The 17,960-nt window shown below is 32.1% G+C and overlaps 2 protein-coding genes and 1 non-coding gene across 3 annotated transcripts; all 3 read right to left on the bottom strand.

Annotated features, from left to right (window-relative positions):
* Positions 1–7,185: 7,185 nt before the first annotated feature.
* On the bottom strand, positions 7,186–9,266 carry LOC114741574 (putative glutamine amidotransferase GAT1_2.1; the record flags this gene model as incomplete). The annotated part of the gene is made up of 4 exons (XM_028929843.1): positions 7,186–7,681; positions 7,890–8,096; positions 8,205–8,941; positions 9,074–9,266. Coding segments are annotated over 4 exons (1,386 nt in total), but the record flags the coding sequence as incomplete, so codon positions are not given.
* A 2,684-nt stretch (positions 9,267–11,950) lies between these two features.
* Positions 11,951–12,024, bottom strand: TRNAV-CAC (transfer RNA valine (anticodon CAC)). The gene has a single exon. It is a non-coding gene; the product is annotated as a tRNA-Val (tRNA).
* Positions 12,025–16,423: 4,399 nt separating this feature from the next.
* Positions 16,424–17,275, bottom strand: LOC114741576 (non-specific lipid-transfer protein 2-like). The gene is made up of 2 exons (XM_028929845.1): positions 17,067–17,275; positions 16,424–16,741 (listed from the first exon to the last, which is right to left on the bottom strand). Exons 1-2 carry the CDS (start codon positions 17,247–17,249, stop codon positions 16,619–16,621), a joined length of 306 nt encoding a protein of 101 aa, XP_028785678.1. The 5' UTR covers positions 17,250–17,275; the 3' UTR covers positions 16,424–16,618.
* Positions 17,276–17,960: the final 685 nt, after the last annotated feature.

Genomic DNA, 17,960 nt, shown 5'->3' with positions numbered 1-17,960 from the left:
AACACGTCGCAGTTCCTTGACTTCCGTTGCTGCAGAAACACGAGAACTTCTGATCACTATACCCGCACTGCCCTCCAGAATGAACACACTTGTTGCACTCTTCATTATTTACGCTCCAACTTAATCCAAAACCTTCTTTTATTGCTTCTTCGATTTTCTTTCGATGGTAAAGTACCAAATCAACGAAGGCATTCGTTATAGGAACAACAACCACCTCACAAAATCTTGTGAAATCAATACCGTAAGATAGGATCGCATAGTAGACTTCTTCCGTCGAGCCGTCAATAGTGGAGCACTCTGTGCTTGATGAATTGATAGAGTCACTCATTGCATCAAAACTGTCGCTGCAATCATAAAGCAAGACGAATTGTCGAAACCCATCAGAAAGCTTGAACATGGTGGAATCGAAGCTTGTGTTTATGTGTTGAGTTGGACATATAGTTGTCCAATAGTCATCCCTGGCCACTGTGAGTCTCTGATCATTGAGGTCGAAACTCAGAATCCTATAAGTTACAGATTTGACGATCAACTTTGGAGTATTGTGTTGGCAAGCGAGATGGAAATCAGGCTGACCACAGTAGTCTGCCCTGTTATCTCCCCAGAATGGATACCCAACGTTGTTGACGATTCCACAGTTGAAGTGGCTACTGCAGTTTTTGAATCTATCATCGGCATGAACTGTGATAACGAAAAGTAGGAGCAGAAGGAAGAAGAAGATGGAACATTGGGGAAGATCAGAAGGATTCATTTCGTGATTGGAAAAAAAGAAAAGGGGTTTGAGAGTAATGAATGAAACTGAAATGTTGGAAGATATATGTGTGCACGTCAGATTTGAAAAACCAGGCCTTCAAAATTTGAAGCTGGGAAGTTCTGGGAAGCAGAGCAAAGTGAGAAGTTCAATTTAATTAGCCTAGCTATAATATTTTCACACGTAAGGATTCTGGAGAACAGGTAATGTCAAAGTCGTCTCATAAATGAGGTTCAATTCGAGAAGCTGGACAGAGTCAGTCAGAGAGATAAGTGACAAAGTGAAGAGATATAAATGGTGGAAAGATAGATGTGAAAATGGCAACCATGGGGAGGAACATTTCAATATTCTTGCGAGACTTTTAATTACTTGGAGCGGCGGCTAAGACTAATTCTTTGACATTTGTGTGTATTCCAATTTTACTAAACACGCAGTCTCTAAAGAGTCAAAACTTTGGAAACCAGGAAACATGCCAATAGCAACCATAACATATAGGACCTACCAACAAACACAAACAGCGACTCCTATAATAACAAGTCTTATCTCATTAAATAGGATTGGTTACTCGTATTGTCTCATTAAATAGGATTGGTTACGCGGTTGTGTAGCATCATTATACTTTATAACAATTAAATATTTGAATAAATTATTAATTAAAAAGTCTCGCTTAATAATATAGTTGTTTATCAAATATACATGAAAGAAATGAACAAAACTAAAAATCATACATGTATAAGCAAATTATTGGCTAATCTGATCTGAATCATCTAGATTTTATTATTTTTAATGGTTTGTTAATTTTTTTGGTAAACTAACAGTTTTTTCTATTATTAATTAAACCATTAGTTTTTAATTAATTAGAAAGAAAAAATTATTTTATTCAGTATATTTTTAAATTTAAAAATATGACTATTAAATTTTTTAATAAATATTTTAATTCTCTAAATGAAAAATCTCATGAAAGATGGGCACGTAATAACCTAGATAGGTTAATGAAGTAGCAGCTAGAAGGTTAGGTAGACGTCCAAACAAAGGCTAGCTCCTCTATTTAGTTGTTCGGTTCTAGAAGAATTAACAAAGATAATTAACTTTGAATCGTTCAATGTGTTGAATCAATACTTTATTATTATTATTATTATTATTATGGCCAAATTATTCTCAGACTTTATTTAATTTTTTTCCCTATGGACACGTTATATATTATAGTCAAAAGGAAATAGAAAAAATGACTATGAAGAGAGAAAAAAATTATATATAGAGTATCATCTCTTCATGCTTTGCATAATGAAAGATATATTATTCAAATTACATAAAGAATACCTTTTATCAGTTTTGTTGGGCGTAGGGTCTAACCTCTAAGCTTTATTTTAAAAGTAAAAGTTAGTTGAAAAGAAAACGAGATAAAAGGGATCAAAGAGATTACGTTAACATTCTGTGTTTACATGATGAATAAAACATTAAAAGTGAACATGGAGAAAAGAAAATGAGGAAATGTCACAACAATCATAATACTTTTATGTTAGAACACATCATGTGTCAGACAATTATCCCCATATATCAAAATAAATTGAATGAAAAATTATATTAAATTTAATATCATTGAAATATTTTAAAACCAAATTATTTGGCAGAAAAATATACACCTCCCATATGTATGCGTAATTAGAGCATTAGTTTTGGTACTAAATATAAGATTTTGATCTATTTTATTTCTCATATTTAATATTTATTATTTATATCAAATTCATTTATTTAACTCTTGTAAACTAATACGGATGTATTAATTTGATTTGCATGAGTTACGTCAGAAGTAAAGAGAGGCACGCCAATGTGGAGAATGGCCGGGAGAAGTTAAGAGGGAGTAAGGACAGCCAGGGAATAAATCTTTTCTTCTCAAAATTTCTCATTACAATGCGAGAGAATTTGAGAAAAATAAGAACTACTAGAGAAAAAGCCGCGGTTAAAAAAGATTTTTCGCAGAAGCTTTAGAGACGAAATAAATTCTATTGATGTTGTAAGGAGAATAAAACACAGCAGTTTCTAACCGTCATGAAAAAAGACTTTCCAAGGCGGTTTTTCTTTAAAACGCCATCGAAAGTAAACTTTTCATAGCAATTTATATTCCATGGCGGTTTCACTAAATAAACCATCATAGAAATACAACTTCTAATTGCAGTTAATATATAACCGTCATTAAAAATATGTTTAACGGCGGTTATACGAATAACTGCCGTTAAAAAGAGATTTTTTTAAAATCCTAAGTAAATTTTCTTTATAACTTCCTTATAATTTACAGAGCCAAATACAACCAGCAGAGTAGAAGAATATGCAAAACTATTTCAAGTCGTTTATCCTAACACTAACATCCAATTCTTATTCAATCATCTACACATTATAATCAACAACTACTCAACTAGTTAATGATCAAACAATGAACTAAAATGTGATGAATGACTTAACTATTTCATATTTTCAAAATTCTCAAGCAATGTTGTTGTTAAAGTATCTCTCATCAAGTTGATTTTCTCAGTGTCATATGGCACACTATCTTAGAATGCCTGTAAATTTAAAACAACATAGTCATTAGTCAACTTGATCAAAAATATGAAAAGAATTGAAGAATTAGATGAAATGTAATTAACCTATATTTACCTTGTTTAAATTCTCAGTAACCCCAATCTTAATAATGCCATTTATATAGCAGATATAATATTCATATTTAACACTTCCAGATTGACAACAGTACTAACAAAATAAAATGTAAAATTGAATATCTAACTTTGATTATTAAAAAAAATTATAAACATTAACTTTGATCATTGAAAAGATTTATAAGCATATACTTAGTTCAAAATAACATACTTGTGGGAGAATCCATCTTGCTAGTGGCTTATTTTTCTCCTTGGCCACAATATTAAAACCATGAAAAACCCTATTAGTAATCAGAAGAAAATGATATTAGAGCATGTTTTTGCAAACTTTACATGTAAGAAATGTATAAATATAAACTCACGTGTCAATAACATTTTTGGTTTCTTCTTGTGGACTTCTGCGAAGGGAATTGAACCAGTAAATTTTGTTGTCAAAGGAGGCAAAAACAATTAGGGTCCCATGATAAGTATAAAATACGAACTATGTTAATTATAATTCTGTATATATAACTTGTATATTTCATATACAATAATATACTTACCCTTCCACGTAAGGTGCAAAATATAATTTTTTTTTCATCTGAGTTATTGTGGTCATCATGCAGATCAACCTTGCTTCCATAGTATTTATTATTTTTGTACCTTTTGAGGGCACATAAAGCCATGTGTGCCCTCAAGTCCTCTATGTCGACAAACGCAAGTAAAGTGCCTGTTGTTCAAATAAAAAATATTAGGACATACATAAGTATAACATGAAATAAGAAATTGACATTGTAACTTATAAAATAGCTAGTTGCGTGAAGACTATATCCAGCTACTCAAAGTTGAGGGATTGAATGAGGTCCTTCTTGTCAATAATGAAATCGTATGTTACATCTGAACCCATAATCCCCAGTGGCATGTTGAAAGTAAAGGGGTTTTTCATATTTTCCACCATAGAATGAAGAAGTGCCAAACTTCCATACATAACCCCAATATGATTAGGAAGAGGCTGGAGGACAGGACCTACACTCTTTATCACCTTTTTTGCTGTCACCTTCTTCGCTGCTATTGGCTTTCTAACAAGTCTCTTTGGCCACAAAATGAAATTTCTTTTAGCCTGAGCCAGTAGTCGAACCTCATCAATAGAGATGGGTACTGGTGTACCACCTTGACTACTACGAACCTTATCCACTGTCACCCTCACTTGATCCTTCGGAACTTTCTTGCCATGGATCGTTGTGCCTAACAATGCTCAACCATTAGCGACATGAAGAGATGAATATTCAAAGTCCACATAAAAAGCACATGGCAGTCCCTTAGGCAGGGTCAGGGCTAGGGTCAGGGTCAAACACTGTCAGTTGTTGCGTCTGATTATTATTATCCTTCCCACTTTTAATCATATGTGAATCCTGAAACATAGAAAGAAATTACTTGTGTATCATCTTTACATCCTGGGTACAAAGGCGTCTCTGCATCACTACACAAGTTTTCACATGTGCAAGAGAACGGTGCAAAGGACTCAGACCTTATGTCATGAAACATATCTGAAATTCTATCACCAAAGTCATCATTCACAACCTTCTCCTTTTCAGACAATGTAGTCTTTCTAATTTTACCATGTCATATCCAATTTGTATACTTCAAATTTATTCTATCACAAATAAAATGCTCACTTATTTCATGAATACTTTGCCGACTATTGTTTAAACATTTGAAACAAGAACATCAATACAAACCATCTCTTTTACTAGGAGCACTTCTCTGAGCAAACTCAAAAAACCTTTCAACTCCATCCTCATATTCTTTGCTAGTTTTTTTAGCTTTCATCTAATTACGATCTATTGTTCTATAGAGTCAATGAGTATAGTTGCACTGTCAAGCTCAATTCTAACTACTCAATTCAAATATTCAAATAAATAAAATAATTAAGTGTTAGTTAATAAATTAAAATTGACTAACACTTAATTACAAATTAAAGGTAATGTCTTTTTTATTTTATAAAAATTTTGACAGAATTTTCCCTTAAATATAACAAATCCCAACTTATTTAAAAAATAGACAAATCAATTAATCAACCATCCAACAATATAATAAACAAATACAAGATAAATTTGAAGAACTATAACTAACAAAACACAAGGAACAAGCCAATCTCAAATCAATTCAATAAATAAAGATTCTTTAAGCTAAAATTTCTGAATCCAAAATGAGAATACAAATGATATCCATTTGTCATGAAATTTTAAACAATATTTTATCATCAATGAAAATTTACAATGAAAAAAATTGGCCAGAACACTTAACAGAGTATTTATTAGTAAATTCTTAAATTTATTACAAAAATTTGATAAAAATTCAAAATAAAATATAAAAAATTATTAAAAAAATTAAAAACTTAAGAATTAATCAATTTTAAACATTTAAACATGTTTCTAATTTCGAGTATAGGAAGTAATTGAGGTTTTCTAACTCCAAATATCACCAACCAACCCCTCAAGTACAAAAGAAACGCAAAATAAATAATGGAAGACATCTAAAATGTAAAACCAATCAATCCATTTGAAATACAACAGATTTCTATTATTAAAACATCCAAGACACTAAGAAAAAAAAAGAATGAAAGAAGAGAAAACTCACTCAGTGAGAGAAGATTAAAACGTGAGAAGAGTAACAATGGAAGGCCAAACACTGCAGGAAATAATGGGGATTTACTGATATTGCAGTTTCGATAGTGGGGGGATAGAAGGGGACCACGGCGCACTAACTGTGTAAAATTGTGAAAATGAGAAGGACAGAACACGGGATAGGGTTATTTAAAACTTTAAATAACTTCCGTAAAAAGTATTTTTAACGGTGGTTATTCTTTTTAACCACCGGTAAAATTACTTTCCACAACAGTTATCTTTATAGCCGCTGTGAAAAGTTAACAGTCATACCATTTATTTATAAAAATGCCACTTCTCTCTTTTTGTAGTACTGAAGGTCCCACTTCTCTCTTTTTCTTCTTTTATTTTTCCTGACTCATATTTTCTCCCCCCAAAATTTTCCTCTCTTCCTAATATGGGATGAAGGATGACTGAACAACGTCCCAAGATTCAGAACCGAAAAGAGTTGTCATATAGTTGCAACTAAGCATTAGGATGAGGCTCGTTATCTGGTTTATTTGGTATAGCATATTGTTGACCCTGACACTAACTGATTGTTTCATTCCATCTTGCGTCAAAACCGCAGACTCGCCCTGATATCATACACCCACCACATTCTTCATATTCTGAACAATGTTACTGTACCCAGAAGAAGGAGCTGGGGCATACAATAATCACATCCTTTGTTCATAACTCGGCTTTTTGGTATGAAGTAGTGAAAATAAGAGGTAAGAATTGGAGCTGAGAAAATTTATTAAAAATATATTTAGTATGAAAGATTACTTGTTACTTGGGATTGGACAAATCCATAAAGGTTTTCTCAATCTCAATCACAGCTTTTATCTTTCATTTTTAATACTTCATACCAAACGGATTTCTTTAATTTGTCTCTTTCATCAGCAACCCCACTTATTTTATAAGAAAAGTTTCGTCTGAAACCTGACGCTATGGAAGCTGGAAAAACCAGAACCTGTGATGTTTCCACACGTGAAGAGGTTGATTGGAGGGAGACATCTTAACCAGTAGCAGGAGAATGTGAGGGCCTTATATAGGTCTTGCTCTTGAAGTTCTTGGGAAAGAAACAGTTGAACCATGAACACAATTCAAACTTGGTCTTTTTAGATTTTGTCCAATACATATATCCAACACTAAATTAGTGTTTACCTGCATGCCTTATATTTTATAGATTACAAGAAATATAATACAGTAATTCATCTTAGCTACAAAGCTAATCAAATCAAGGCTAAAGAGGGGATTTTGTAACTCGTGCACTTGTATTTGCAGGTGGCTTGCTCTTTTGAAGGAAAGTTGTTGGTCTATATATAAAGATTAAATCAGAACCATTACAACAATTCTCAGACAGAAAAGCATAGAAGGAGAGAAAGTCATATATATAAAGACATCAGTTAACTGGGGTCATTGACAAGGCCATGTATATTTTTGTCCAACACTTCAGAACAAATCTGCCCCATGGTATGATAGAAAGACAAGAGCTCAGATAATTGTTCCACTGACATTTTGGCCATAACTTTTCTTGCCATTTTTTCTCTCTCCTCATTCATCTTCAATCTCTCTATGTATGACCCTCCATTCCTCACTGTTGCTCCCATCTGCTTTAACCTTTTCTCTTGCTGCTCACTCAGTGCTGTGTTTGACTACAGAAACAGAGAAACAGACCAAAAATATTCATCGTATTTTAATGACAGGAAATCGAAAAGTACAAATTAAAACTTATTTGATCGTTTAAGTATCTGACCATAACCAGCCCACAGACAAAATAGAGCTAAGTTCTTAATATATATATATATATATATATATATATATCAGTTTCATTAAGATTTGCAATTTGAATCTGTAAAGTACCTCAAGAAATTCTGCACCAGCTTTAAGTTCAGAATCGTTGGAGGGATGCATCCCTCGGCCAGCATCATAAAGATTTTTAGCAATTGAAAAGCTTCTCACTATGATTTTCCTTTTGTCCTCCATTTCCTTGTTAAGCTTTAGAGGCTTCTCAATGGGCGTTGCAGCATTCAGCTTCTTCTGATATGCTATTGCTGCCTTCACGAATTCCTGCACATGTTGACTTCTCCATTAGATTCAGTGCTATAATCCAAGTTAATTATTATCCACAGGTAATCCTCCTAGAAAACAACAAACAGAAAGCATTCATTATTGTACCTTGTAAGCAAAGGGGCATCCTGGGTAATCAAAATCATCAGAATCTGGTTTCCTCATTCTCTCTGGATGAAACTGCAATCCCATGATGAACTTACCCTCTTCAGGATTATAAGCATCTGGGTCATAAAACCCTTCAATCAAACCATCTGGTGCAAAAGCCATTGGAACAAACCTTTGAGCCAATCTCTGAACTCCTTGATGATGATAGCTATTAACCCTAATCTTCATTTCCCCTACTTCTTCTTCCAGAGACTCCTTAAACCATTGGTGCAATGGTGTATTCTCCACCACCTTCACCTCATGCCTGTGACCATCATAATCGTCATAGTTTATATGCATCACTCTCTGGCTTTTAGGACACTTGCTTGATACCTCCTTCTCTATGTCCTGATATAGAGTACCCCCACAAGCAACATTTAGAACCTGTGAGCCCCTACAGATTCCCAGATAGGGTATGTTCCTTTCAAGGCATAGCTTCGCCAGGCGTAATTCAATTGAGTCTTTCTCTCTATCAAGGGACGTATCACTGGCATGAAGTCTCCTGATTTCTTCTAGTTCTTCTGGTGATAGGCCTGAGGCCTCTGATCCATACAAAGAAGGATCTATATCTTCTCCTTCACAAAGAAGAACCCCGTGAATTGGCTCGAAGCTTTCTAATAGCATATGAACCCCAGTAACACGAGGCACAATCACTGGTACTGCGCCATAACCTACTATAAGATCTAGATGATATTCTCCTGGAAGTAAGGGGGAAAAAAACCACAAAATGGGGAAAAAAACCACAAAATAATAGCAAGTTTAATCATTCATGATCATAGATCTAACATCTGCGACATGCAAGATTGAAAAATTTAATGAAGAAAACTGACCAACGAAATCGACGAACTTGTTCTTGCGAACGCTTCGTCGGGAGACGATGAGAACACGAGGTAGAATAACGGAGAGATCGGAGGACATTGTGATTGATGAAGCTCTGTGAACGAAATGAGAATGGTGATGATCGAAAATGGGTTTGAAGAAGAAGCCAATATATGTTGCGAGATGATTGGAAGGGATAGCAAGAAATCACAAGTGAAGTAGTATATATAGAAATGAAATATAAAGCGAATGAGAATATTGGCACACAGAAATACTAGAAACTATAGGGTAACGACGTCTGATCGCCGCGTGCTTCCACAAATTGCATGATTAGGTTCATTCACCTACCCCCTTATATAGAAAATTTGTTTCTTAAGATTGATTTGAATTTTGTTTGTGTAGCTTTTTTTTTTTTTTTTTTTTGGGTTTGCCAGACCATATGGATAGACCCTAACTCCTCAATTATTATTTAGTTGGTAAAAATATATCCTCTCACTTTACATAGAATTTTAATTAATCTTTTTAATTTTTAAAAAGTATATTTTCGGTTCTCTAATTCTGATATCATTATTTATATTATTTATATTTTATAGGGTGTGTGGATAGATTTAGTGTAATGGTCAATGCACTAATGAGAGGAATAGCCAACGTATGGTCCAGCAATTATTTTAAATTTTTCTAAAATTTAACGATCTTAATTGTTATCATCGTGGACAAAATAATGTCTATATACATATCAGATTTTATTAAAATAAGTTTGGAGTATGATAAAATGGACATGTGGAATATTGGTCAACGTGGTCGAGGAGGGTGTGGAACACTTATCTAATTTTTGCTTGGTCAAAAGTTTGACTAGAGAGAGTGAATAAAATAAGATAAAATAATATAAATATGTGCTGCCTTCAGTCCTTAATATAACAGCTAGTTGACTAATTTGAGTAGGTCAAAAAAATTAGTTATTTGTAATAAATATGTGTTGCCTTTTCTAAAATATTCTTGCTAATTAATGTTATTAGGTAGAACTACTATTATTATAAAAACTATATTAAAAAAATAAATAGATATGAGAGCTAAAATGGATTTGGAGCTCATATTTATAACCAAAATAAAAGTTAAATGAGTTTTTGTATTAAGAACAAGAGGTACTATATAGCTTTTTGGTGTTTAATTTAGTTTAACGCATGTGTATAATGTATGTAATCTTCTTTCCTAATCTATACGCTTGTGGAGAGATAAGCCTCCTCTCCATGTCACTGCCTACGCAATAACCTAATCCATTCTCTACGCCGTACAAGCATGAAGAAGAGTATCAGTTGGTCACTAATTGTTATATGTAATCATGATGTTTTACTATTAATTAATTAGTTTCCGAAAATAATTGCATCATTCATATTCATATAAATAAAATACGTGAGTGTTTTTAAGTCTGTTTTCAAGAGTAAAAATCTCCTTTATTATTATTATTATTACTTTTTACGTATGTTCAAAACAGATGTGAAAACCTTTTTTTTTTTTAATGTTCTTATAAAAAGAACGTAAAAGACCTTTCGAAACAAAAAGTAAAAATTGTCCACTGTGTATAGACGTACATGCAATGCTAAAGAAAGTTTGTCAATGTGTGATTTTTGTGTTTAGAAATTTTGAGGTAATAATGAATATCAATATATTCATAAAAATTATTGACGATACAAATGTAATATGACTTATTTTAGATTTCATAAATGTAACAGGTTTATGTACTGCTGTTTAGTGGTGTTAATTAATCTTTGTTCGCCCTATTATTAGACGTAGGAAAAAGCGATAATATGCATATAAATACTGATTTAATTTTACTTGACTAGAAAAAAATAATGTATACAGAAGTTCAAGCTAAGTGGGGCGGTGAGCTGGATTACATATGATTATGAAGATGAATTCCTTAATATAAGAGTTAATTAGATATTGAATTTGATTCTAAATATAATACCCAAATTTATTTTATCTATAACATTTATTTATTTTGCCTTCGAGTAATCTTTATGATGATTACATATATTAAGTAGTTTCATCAAGAGGTATTAGTTTCGATATACATGATTAATAAGATATTTTTTTAAAAAATAACCTCTATTTTTTTTACAAATAACTAATTTAACTTATTTTTTAAATATTTCCAAGCTCTTATATTAGAGGCTAGCTAGGAGTAGTATATATTTGGTAGTTGTTGTCGTGAAAATATGAAATTGCACAGGTTTGAATTTGTGACATTTCTCATGAGGAGGGATGGTTTTGTCGCAGTATATATCAAACCCAACAAGGGTCTTTTGAGATAACATTAAAAACAGGCTTTATTAGTTGGCATAATATTTTTTCTTAAAAAAAGTAGAATTAAAAAATTCCAAATTAAAATCTTCATATATAAGAGAAAAGAAACACTTTAATTTTTGAGGGAACATGACTCTTATTAGGTCCAGAAATTGTCAGTTTAATATAAGAGGTAGTCGACTTACAAAATTTTCTACAAAATGAATTACAAATATTAATTTAAACTATCGTGAATCCTAAAGTGTCAATTATAAAACAAGTACTAAGTTTCAGATGTAAAACCTTATTAACAACTGCGGTCCCATTTATAACTTCTTGAATCAATATTTATAAATATTTATTAAAAATGTTGCAGGAAACTTGACTATTGCAAATCAAGTATTTAAATTTTAAATGTAGAATTTAGTTCATAACTTAGATATCTATTTACAATTATATGAATTAATATATATAATTTTTTTGAGAAAACTTTTTTGGGGGACTTGTGGGATTTAGCTAATCTATCATTCTCTCAGCATTTATGCATCATGGGAAAAAAGGAAATACAAAAAACCAGACAACAAAACTACAAACATAGGTAAACGTGTCTGAGCCCGGGTTCGAACCGGGGACCTCTAGTGTGTGAGACTAGCGTGATAACCAACTACACCACCCAGACAGCATATTGTTTTCTGCCCGTGAGCCCTCTAGAAATTTCCTAATTCTATTTCATGTGTGCAGCCCAACATTGCATCGTTGCTATTGTGAATGACTACAAAAATTCCTAGCCTCAAGAATATGATTTGCAAAAGCGATGGTCTCATTGGTTAGGCGGAAACTGTGGGTCTGCTCCTGGTTGAAAGTCAGTTTGTTGCGTGCACCCCATGGCTTCCAGCAGAGCACTCTAAAGGTTATACACCAAAGTGAGCTGCTCTCCCTGCATCCCAGATTTTCCGTGAACCAGTCTGCCAAACTCAGTGTGTAAAAGCGTGTCAGGTGGGTGTTGGGGACAATTAATCTCCAGATTGTAGGCATGTCTTTTCCAATCAGACAAAAGACGATAGCTTGTGTTTTTTCGGTTACTGTTTTTAAAAGTCAAAGTATGTATTGTCATGTATCGTTTCATGTTCTTGTTGAGATAAAACTGTCTTTTAGTATTTATAAATTTAATTTGATCATAAATATACGATTTCAATTTATTTTATTTTTCATGTTTTCTATTTAGCTCCTAAATAATTCCTACAGTAATTACATATATTAAGAAGTTTCTATAAAAAACAAATTCTAATATACATAATTAACAAGAATATTTTAAGATATTACATGGATTTATTATAAATAATTAATTTAACTAATTTTTTAACACTTACAAATTACTCATTTATTTATTATATGAATGACAGAAATTAATATAAAAAATATTTACAAGCTAAGCATTTATATATGGAAGATAGGGGATGTATCCCTGTTCACGGGCACATGTGTATAATTTTACGTGGGCACACGAGTATGCACATGTGTATCCATATTTGTAAATACAACTCCCAACACATACGTATTCAAATTGACTGAATATACGACTACGGGTTTTTTTTTTTTATTTAATCGTTTTACTTAGATTGAATTAAATAATCCTTTTATCAAAGAAAAATTTTCTCACATTTGTCTGTACAACTGGCCAAACATATACATTAATCAAAATTATTCTCCTCCTCTTAAACTATATTATCCATAAATAAACAAATGCCAAAATGTTTCTCTTTCTACCCTTTATATTTCTTATGCCTGTTTCTGCTCCTTTGTAACTTCATTAGTGTTATTTAATACTACCTCTAGTATAATTATAAGATCTTGTTTGTAGTTTATAAACGAAGTCTTTTAATTAGGAGAAGAGGTTGTATCATTTTGCCTTTATCTCAAAAAAAAAAAAAAATCTCATGCCTGTAGTTTTTATTGGTTGAAGAATCAATCCATATAATTTCAGTAAGCATTTGTAATTTACTCCCCTGCCGGCCCATTCACATGCACGTCACAATGGCATGACTCATGAGCTCTTTTTTTATTACTACCTCCGATGCTTAATATTACTTCCAGTCTTTAATATAAGATCCTGTTTGATTTTTATTTTAGTCCTAAATATAAAACCTCACTTTATTTTGTCTCTCATATTTATAGATTTTTTTTTCTAAAGTAGCTCTTCTAACAATGATAGTTCTAATCAATACACTTGATTAGCAAGGATATTTTAGGAAAGACAATACATATAAGAGTTGGTTGACTAATTTGAGTAAATCAAGAAAGTTTGTTAAGTTAGTTATTTGTAATAAATATGTGTGTTAGTTATTTGGAATAAATATGTGTTATCTTTCATAAAATATTCTTGTTAATCATGTGTATTAGTTAGAACTATCATTGAATGGAATGTTTACCATGTGCAACTACTACAACGACTACTTTGAAAAAAATAGATAAATGAGGGACAAAGTGAATTAGAGTCTTATATTTAAGACTAAATTAAAAGTCAAACTAACTCTTATATTAAGAATTAGAAGTAGTATTATTATTTACAAAGATAAGCACTAATAATTTAAGATTTTAAACAAGATTAAACATGTAATTTCTCGTAGATACTTTTTATATCAGCTCTAAAAATCTTTTCACAGCCACTTCAAAAAAAAAACTAATTTGAATGTCCTTACAGTTTCATTTAATTTTGAATTAGGTCTTTAAGCCTTTTTTTTATTGGATTCTTTAAGTCTGCGCCGTCAACTCCGTTAGTCTCTCTTCTTTAAATCCGTTAAATAGAGTCTAACCGCTGATGTGGCAAATAATTAAATTATTTAGACGACTAGGATGCTCACTAAGCATTTTCATGAAAAAGAAAATTAGAAAACAATTTTTTCAGTACCAACGATCGAGGAGGAGCGCCAGGATTTGGAATCAGTTAAAATTGTTAGTCTCTATTTAAAAGTTTTAAAGACGACGGACTAACAGAGTTAACGGCACAAACTTAAAAGACTCAATTAAAATTAAATGGAACTATAAGGACACTAAAATTAGTTTTTCCTTTATAAAACGTAGGTATTGGTGATGTTGTAAGTACTGTTCTGATTAACAGACATAGAAAGTATCCATTAGGGGGAAAAAAAAAACCTAGAATACAATACAAGTTTGCTGATATAACATTAAGAGAATTACAATGAGGTCCTAAGTAAGGAAAACAATTAAAAAACAAGTTCTAGAGGTTGTGATTATCACTATAGGACTTGCTATTATAAATTGTTAAGGTTGTTATTTAGACTTTTTGGTAATTATTTCTCTTTTGTGAGACTTAATTGTAACTCCCCCTATAACATTTCCCATGTAGCAAACTAATCACAAAAAAAAAAAAGGCGTTGGGCACTGTTGAAAAGTTGCACATCAAAATTGGTATGGTTTGCCGCATGGTGTACAACGTACTATGAAAATAAAATTTACTTCAAATGATGATAATTCCGACATATTTAACTAAGAAAAATGATGGTTGAATTTGAAAATATCTAAGTATTCATCTAAATAAGAAAAATTCCCATTTAGACACAAATGATTAAATGGGAGATTTTATAATTTGATAAAATGACCATATTAGCCTTATAAATTTTTTAAAAACAATCTTAGGTCCCCCTCATTGCCTTGCCAACTACTGGAGCTCCAACACCGGTAGCCAATGCCAGAGTTTAGTGGGCTGCTAGTCATCATAACTTCTGATGATCAGTCACTAGAGCTCCGACATTGTGAGAATTGTTAATATTATGACACAACTTGTTAACAGTATTAATAAAGTTATAAAAATGTCATTTTTTGAATTTCATAAAAAACTTATTGTTAATAGTGATACCGAACTTGTTAACCGCATCACAGAACTTGAAAAAATTTTCATTTATTATGCCATGATTAATCTCTCAAAGTATAAAAAACTTTTGGATCACATTGTTAATGGTGTTATGAGAGTTGCTAATGGTGTTAATGGAGTTGTTAATTTCGTTACAAGAATAGGATTTTTAAACTGAAATTTTTTCAACATGCATTTTCTGTCATTTTTCCTATTTAACTCCAATCATAACATTAATTTTAAATAATTAAATTTCAGAATACTATTATGTTAAATCTCAAATATGTATTTTTTTCGGAGATCAGACAAGCTCATTATTATAACATCTTCTTTAAAATATAATATAATTAGATAAATTAATACAATACAAATTTGTCAATCTAATCAAATATTCTTCTGTAAATGAGTAAATTGAGTAGAACAAAAAAAATTAGAGATCAGTAAGAAGAAGAAAAATGAAAGCAAAACTTAAAAAAGAAAAAAGAAAAAAAGAAGAAGAGAGATAATAAAATAAAAATAGCTAGGGAAAAACTAGAGATGTGCAAAAGAAATGATGGCCATGATCAAAGAAAGAGACGCTTGAAGTCATCATGTCAGGTTAGGTGTCCCATTCATTTAAGCACCATGTTAGTTTCTCTTTCACTATTTTTTTAAACTAATTTAAACAAATTAAAAATATTAGTTAAATTAATTAATATGATATATTCTTTAAATCACCCTCAATATTTTTCTCGATTTTCTCCTCCCTTTTCTTATTTGATTATTGTTAAAAAAATATTAATAAGATTAATTTAAGGAAAAAAAATTGACAAATATATAAAATAAATCTTACATATAACACCAACATCAACTTACCAATTAGATCTTATTAAAAGTTTTTTTTCTCTCTCTCTTTTTACTGCGTTAGGGACTGTATTGTAGACATTTAAAAGGTATAGGATTAAGATCATAACGATTGAAATCTACAGGTGGCGATTGGTGGGGAATAAAAACAAGAAGTAAGCTGAAAGGACTAAATTGAAAACGAAGGTGAATTATGGAGCCTTGATTATGGATTTTTTTTTCCTAATTTAATTTGAACAATATTAATTAATGTTAAAAGAAATAAAACTGACACTCGAATATATATAATACTCTATGATTAACAATATATATTTCTATCCATCTATTAATCATAATACAGAACAGAGCCACAGGCGCATGCCCCTCATGGTATAAATTTTCACTGCTCCCATATCACCACAGATCAGTACCTATTTCAGTTGAACAGCATCAATTACTCATGCATGGAGCATTAATACACATACCCCACCTAATTAATACACTAATAAATTGCAGGCTGCAAGTATAACAGTACCATATACTTGCATTAATACACAAATATAATTAAAATGAAAGCTAATTAGCAAGTTGGATATGGAACTCCACAGGAAGTAGCAACCCTTCTGGCACCTGGACTGTTCACATATTGCCTCAGACTTGGATTTTGCAGGTATTGACACAGACATGGCCTCTGCTCCCTCACCTGAACCAAAATCAACACACAAACTTGCAGATCATTTACAAAAACACACTTGCATCCACTAAAGATTAAGTGACAATGAGAACTAATTTAAAGAGATTAAGACAATTAGTTAAATTGGTTAATTGCTTCTTTAAACTACTTTAATCATGTGTATTGGAATTATCCGGGGATATTTTGGTAAAAAAAACGTGGGAGCTAAAATTGATTGAAGTTTTATATATAGGACTAATTCAACTCCTAACTAACTCTTATATTAAAAGCTAAGCTAGTAGTAATTTGATGAGAAAGATGCATGATTCTGTTTACTGCGGCATAGGTTAGTTACCTTCTGGCAGCAAGTGGTTGAAGGTGGAGAAGATGAAGTGATGGAGCCAAGGCAAGAGCTCAACTCAAGAGGGCTGCAAGAGACGCCCTGACCCATGTGTGGCTTTGGAGCCTCAACAAGAAGAAGCATCACAATGGCCAACACAGCCACAGCTGCAGAAACCTTCTTCTCCTTCATCATCATTATTGATTCTTGATGGTCTTAGTCTGAGAGACTGATTTAGTTGTTGTGTGATTTGAGGGTAGGGAAGTGAGAAGCAATTTATAGAAGAGGAATGGGTTTGGTTTAGTTGGGTTTTGGGGGGTAAGTGAAAGTAATGGAGGAGTAATTAAAGTCCCCCACATGGGGATGCAGAGATGGGTTTGAGTGAAGCAATTAGCTGACACTGACACCTGTGTTGCGTTCAGTGTCGTGGCAACTGTGCCGCCTTAAATGGTATCCACCCTTGGAAACCAAACATAAGGAAATATATATATATGCTCAAGAAAACGAGGGACATGGTCAAAAAATTTTAGAGGAAATATCTTTCAAGGTGATTCTATGTATACCTATAATCAGCTTCAAGAACCATCAATAGCGATTCTTGAAGATCTCCTGAACATTATTGCAAAATTTGAAATTCACATGGATCTTCAAATGTTGGTCATGTTTTCTTCCAAATTTTACACCTATTTAATTTTTTTAACTAAAGTAAGACATGGCATGAAGCAAGATATTATGATACCAGATGAGTGTGACACAAAACTAGATACTTTGAGAAAGTAGTTTGAACTTTTGTAAAGCATGTTCCTTCACTGCCTGTACTTGTAGATAGGTTCCTAGTTATATGGGAGATTGAAAACAGTCTTTTCTTTCCTTTTTCTTAGCCCAGAGCTTGTATTCAAATTCATTTGA

The sequence above is a fragment of the Neltuma alba genome, unplaced genomic scaffold (assembly GCF_004799145.2).
Source record: "Neltuma alba isolate B1F8T4 unplaced genomic scaffold, ASM479914v2 tig00003429_pilon, whole genome shotgun sequence".
NCBI lineage: Eukaryota > Viridiplantae > Streptophyta > Magnoliopsida > Fabales > Fabaceae > Neltuma > Neltuma alba.
This window is presented reverse-complemented; position numbering and strand designations above follow the sequence as displayed.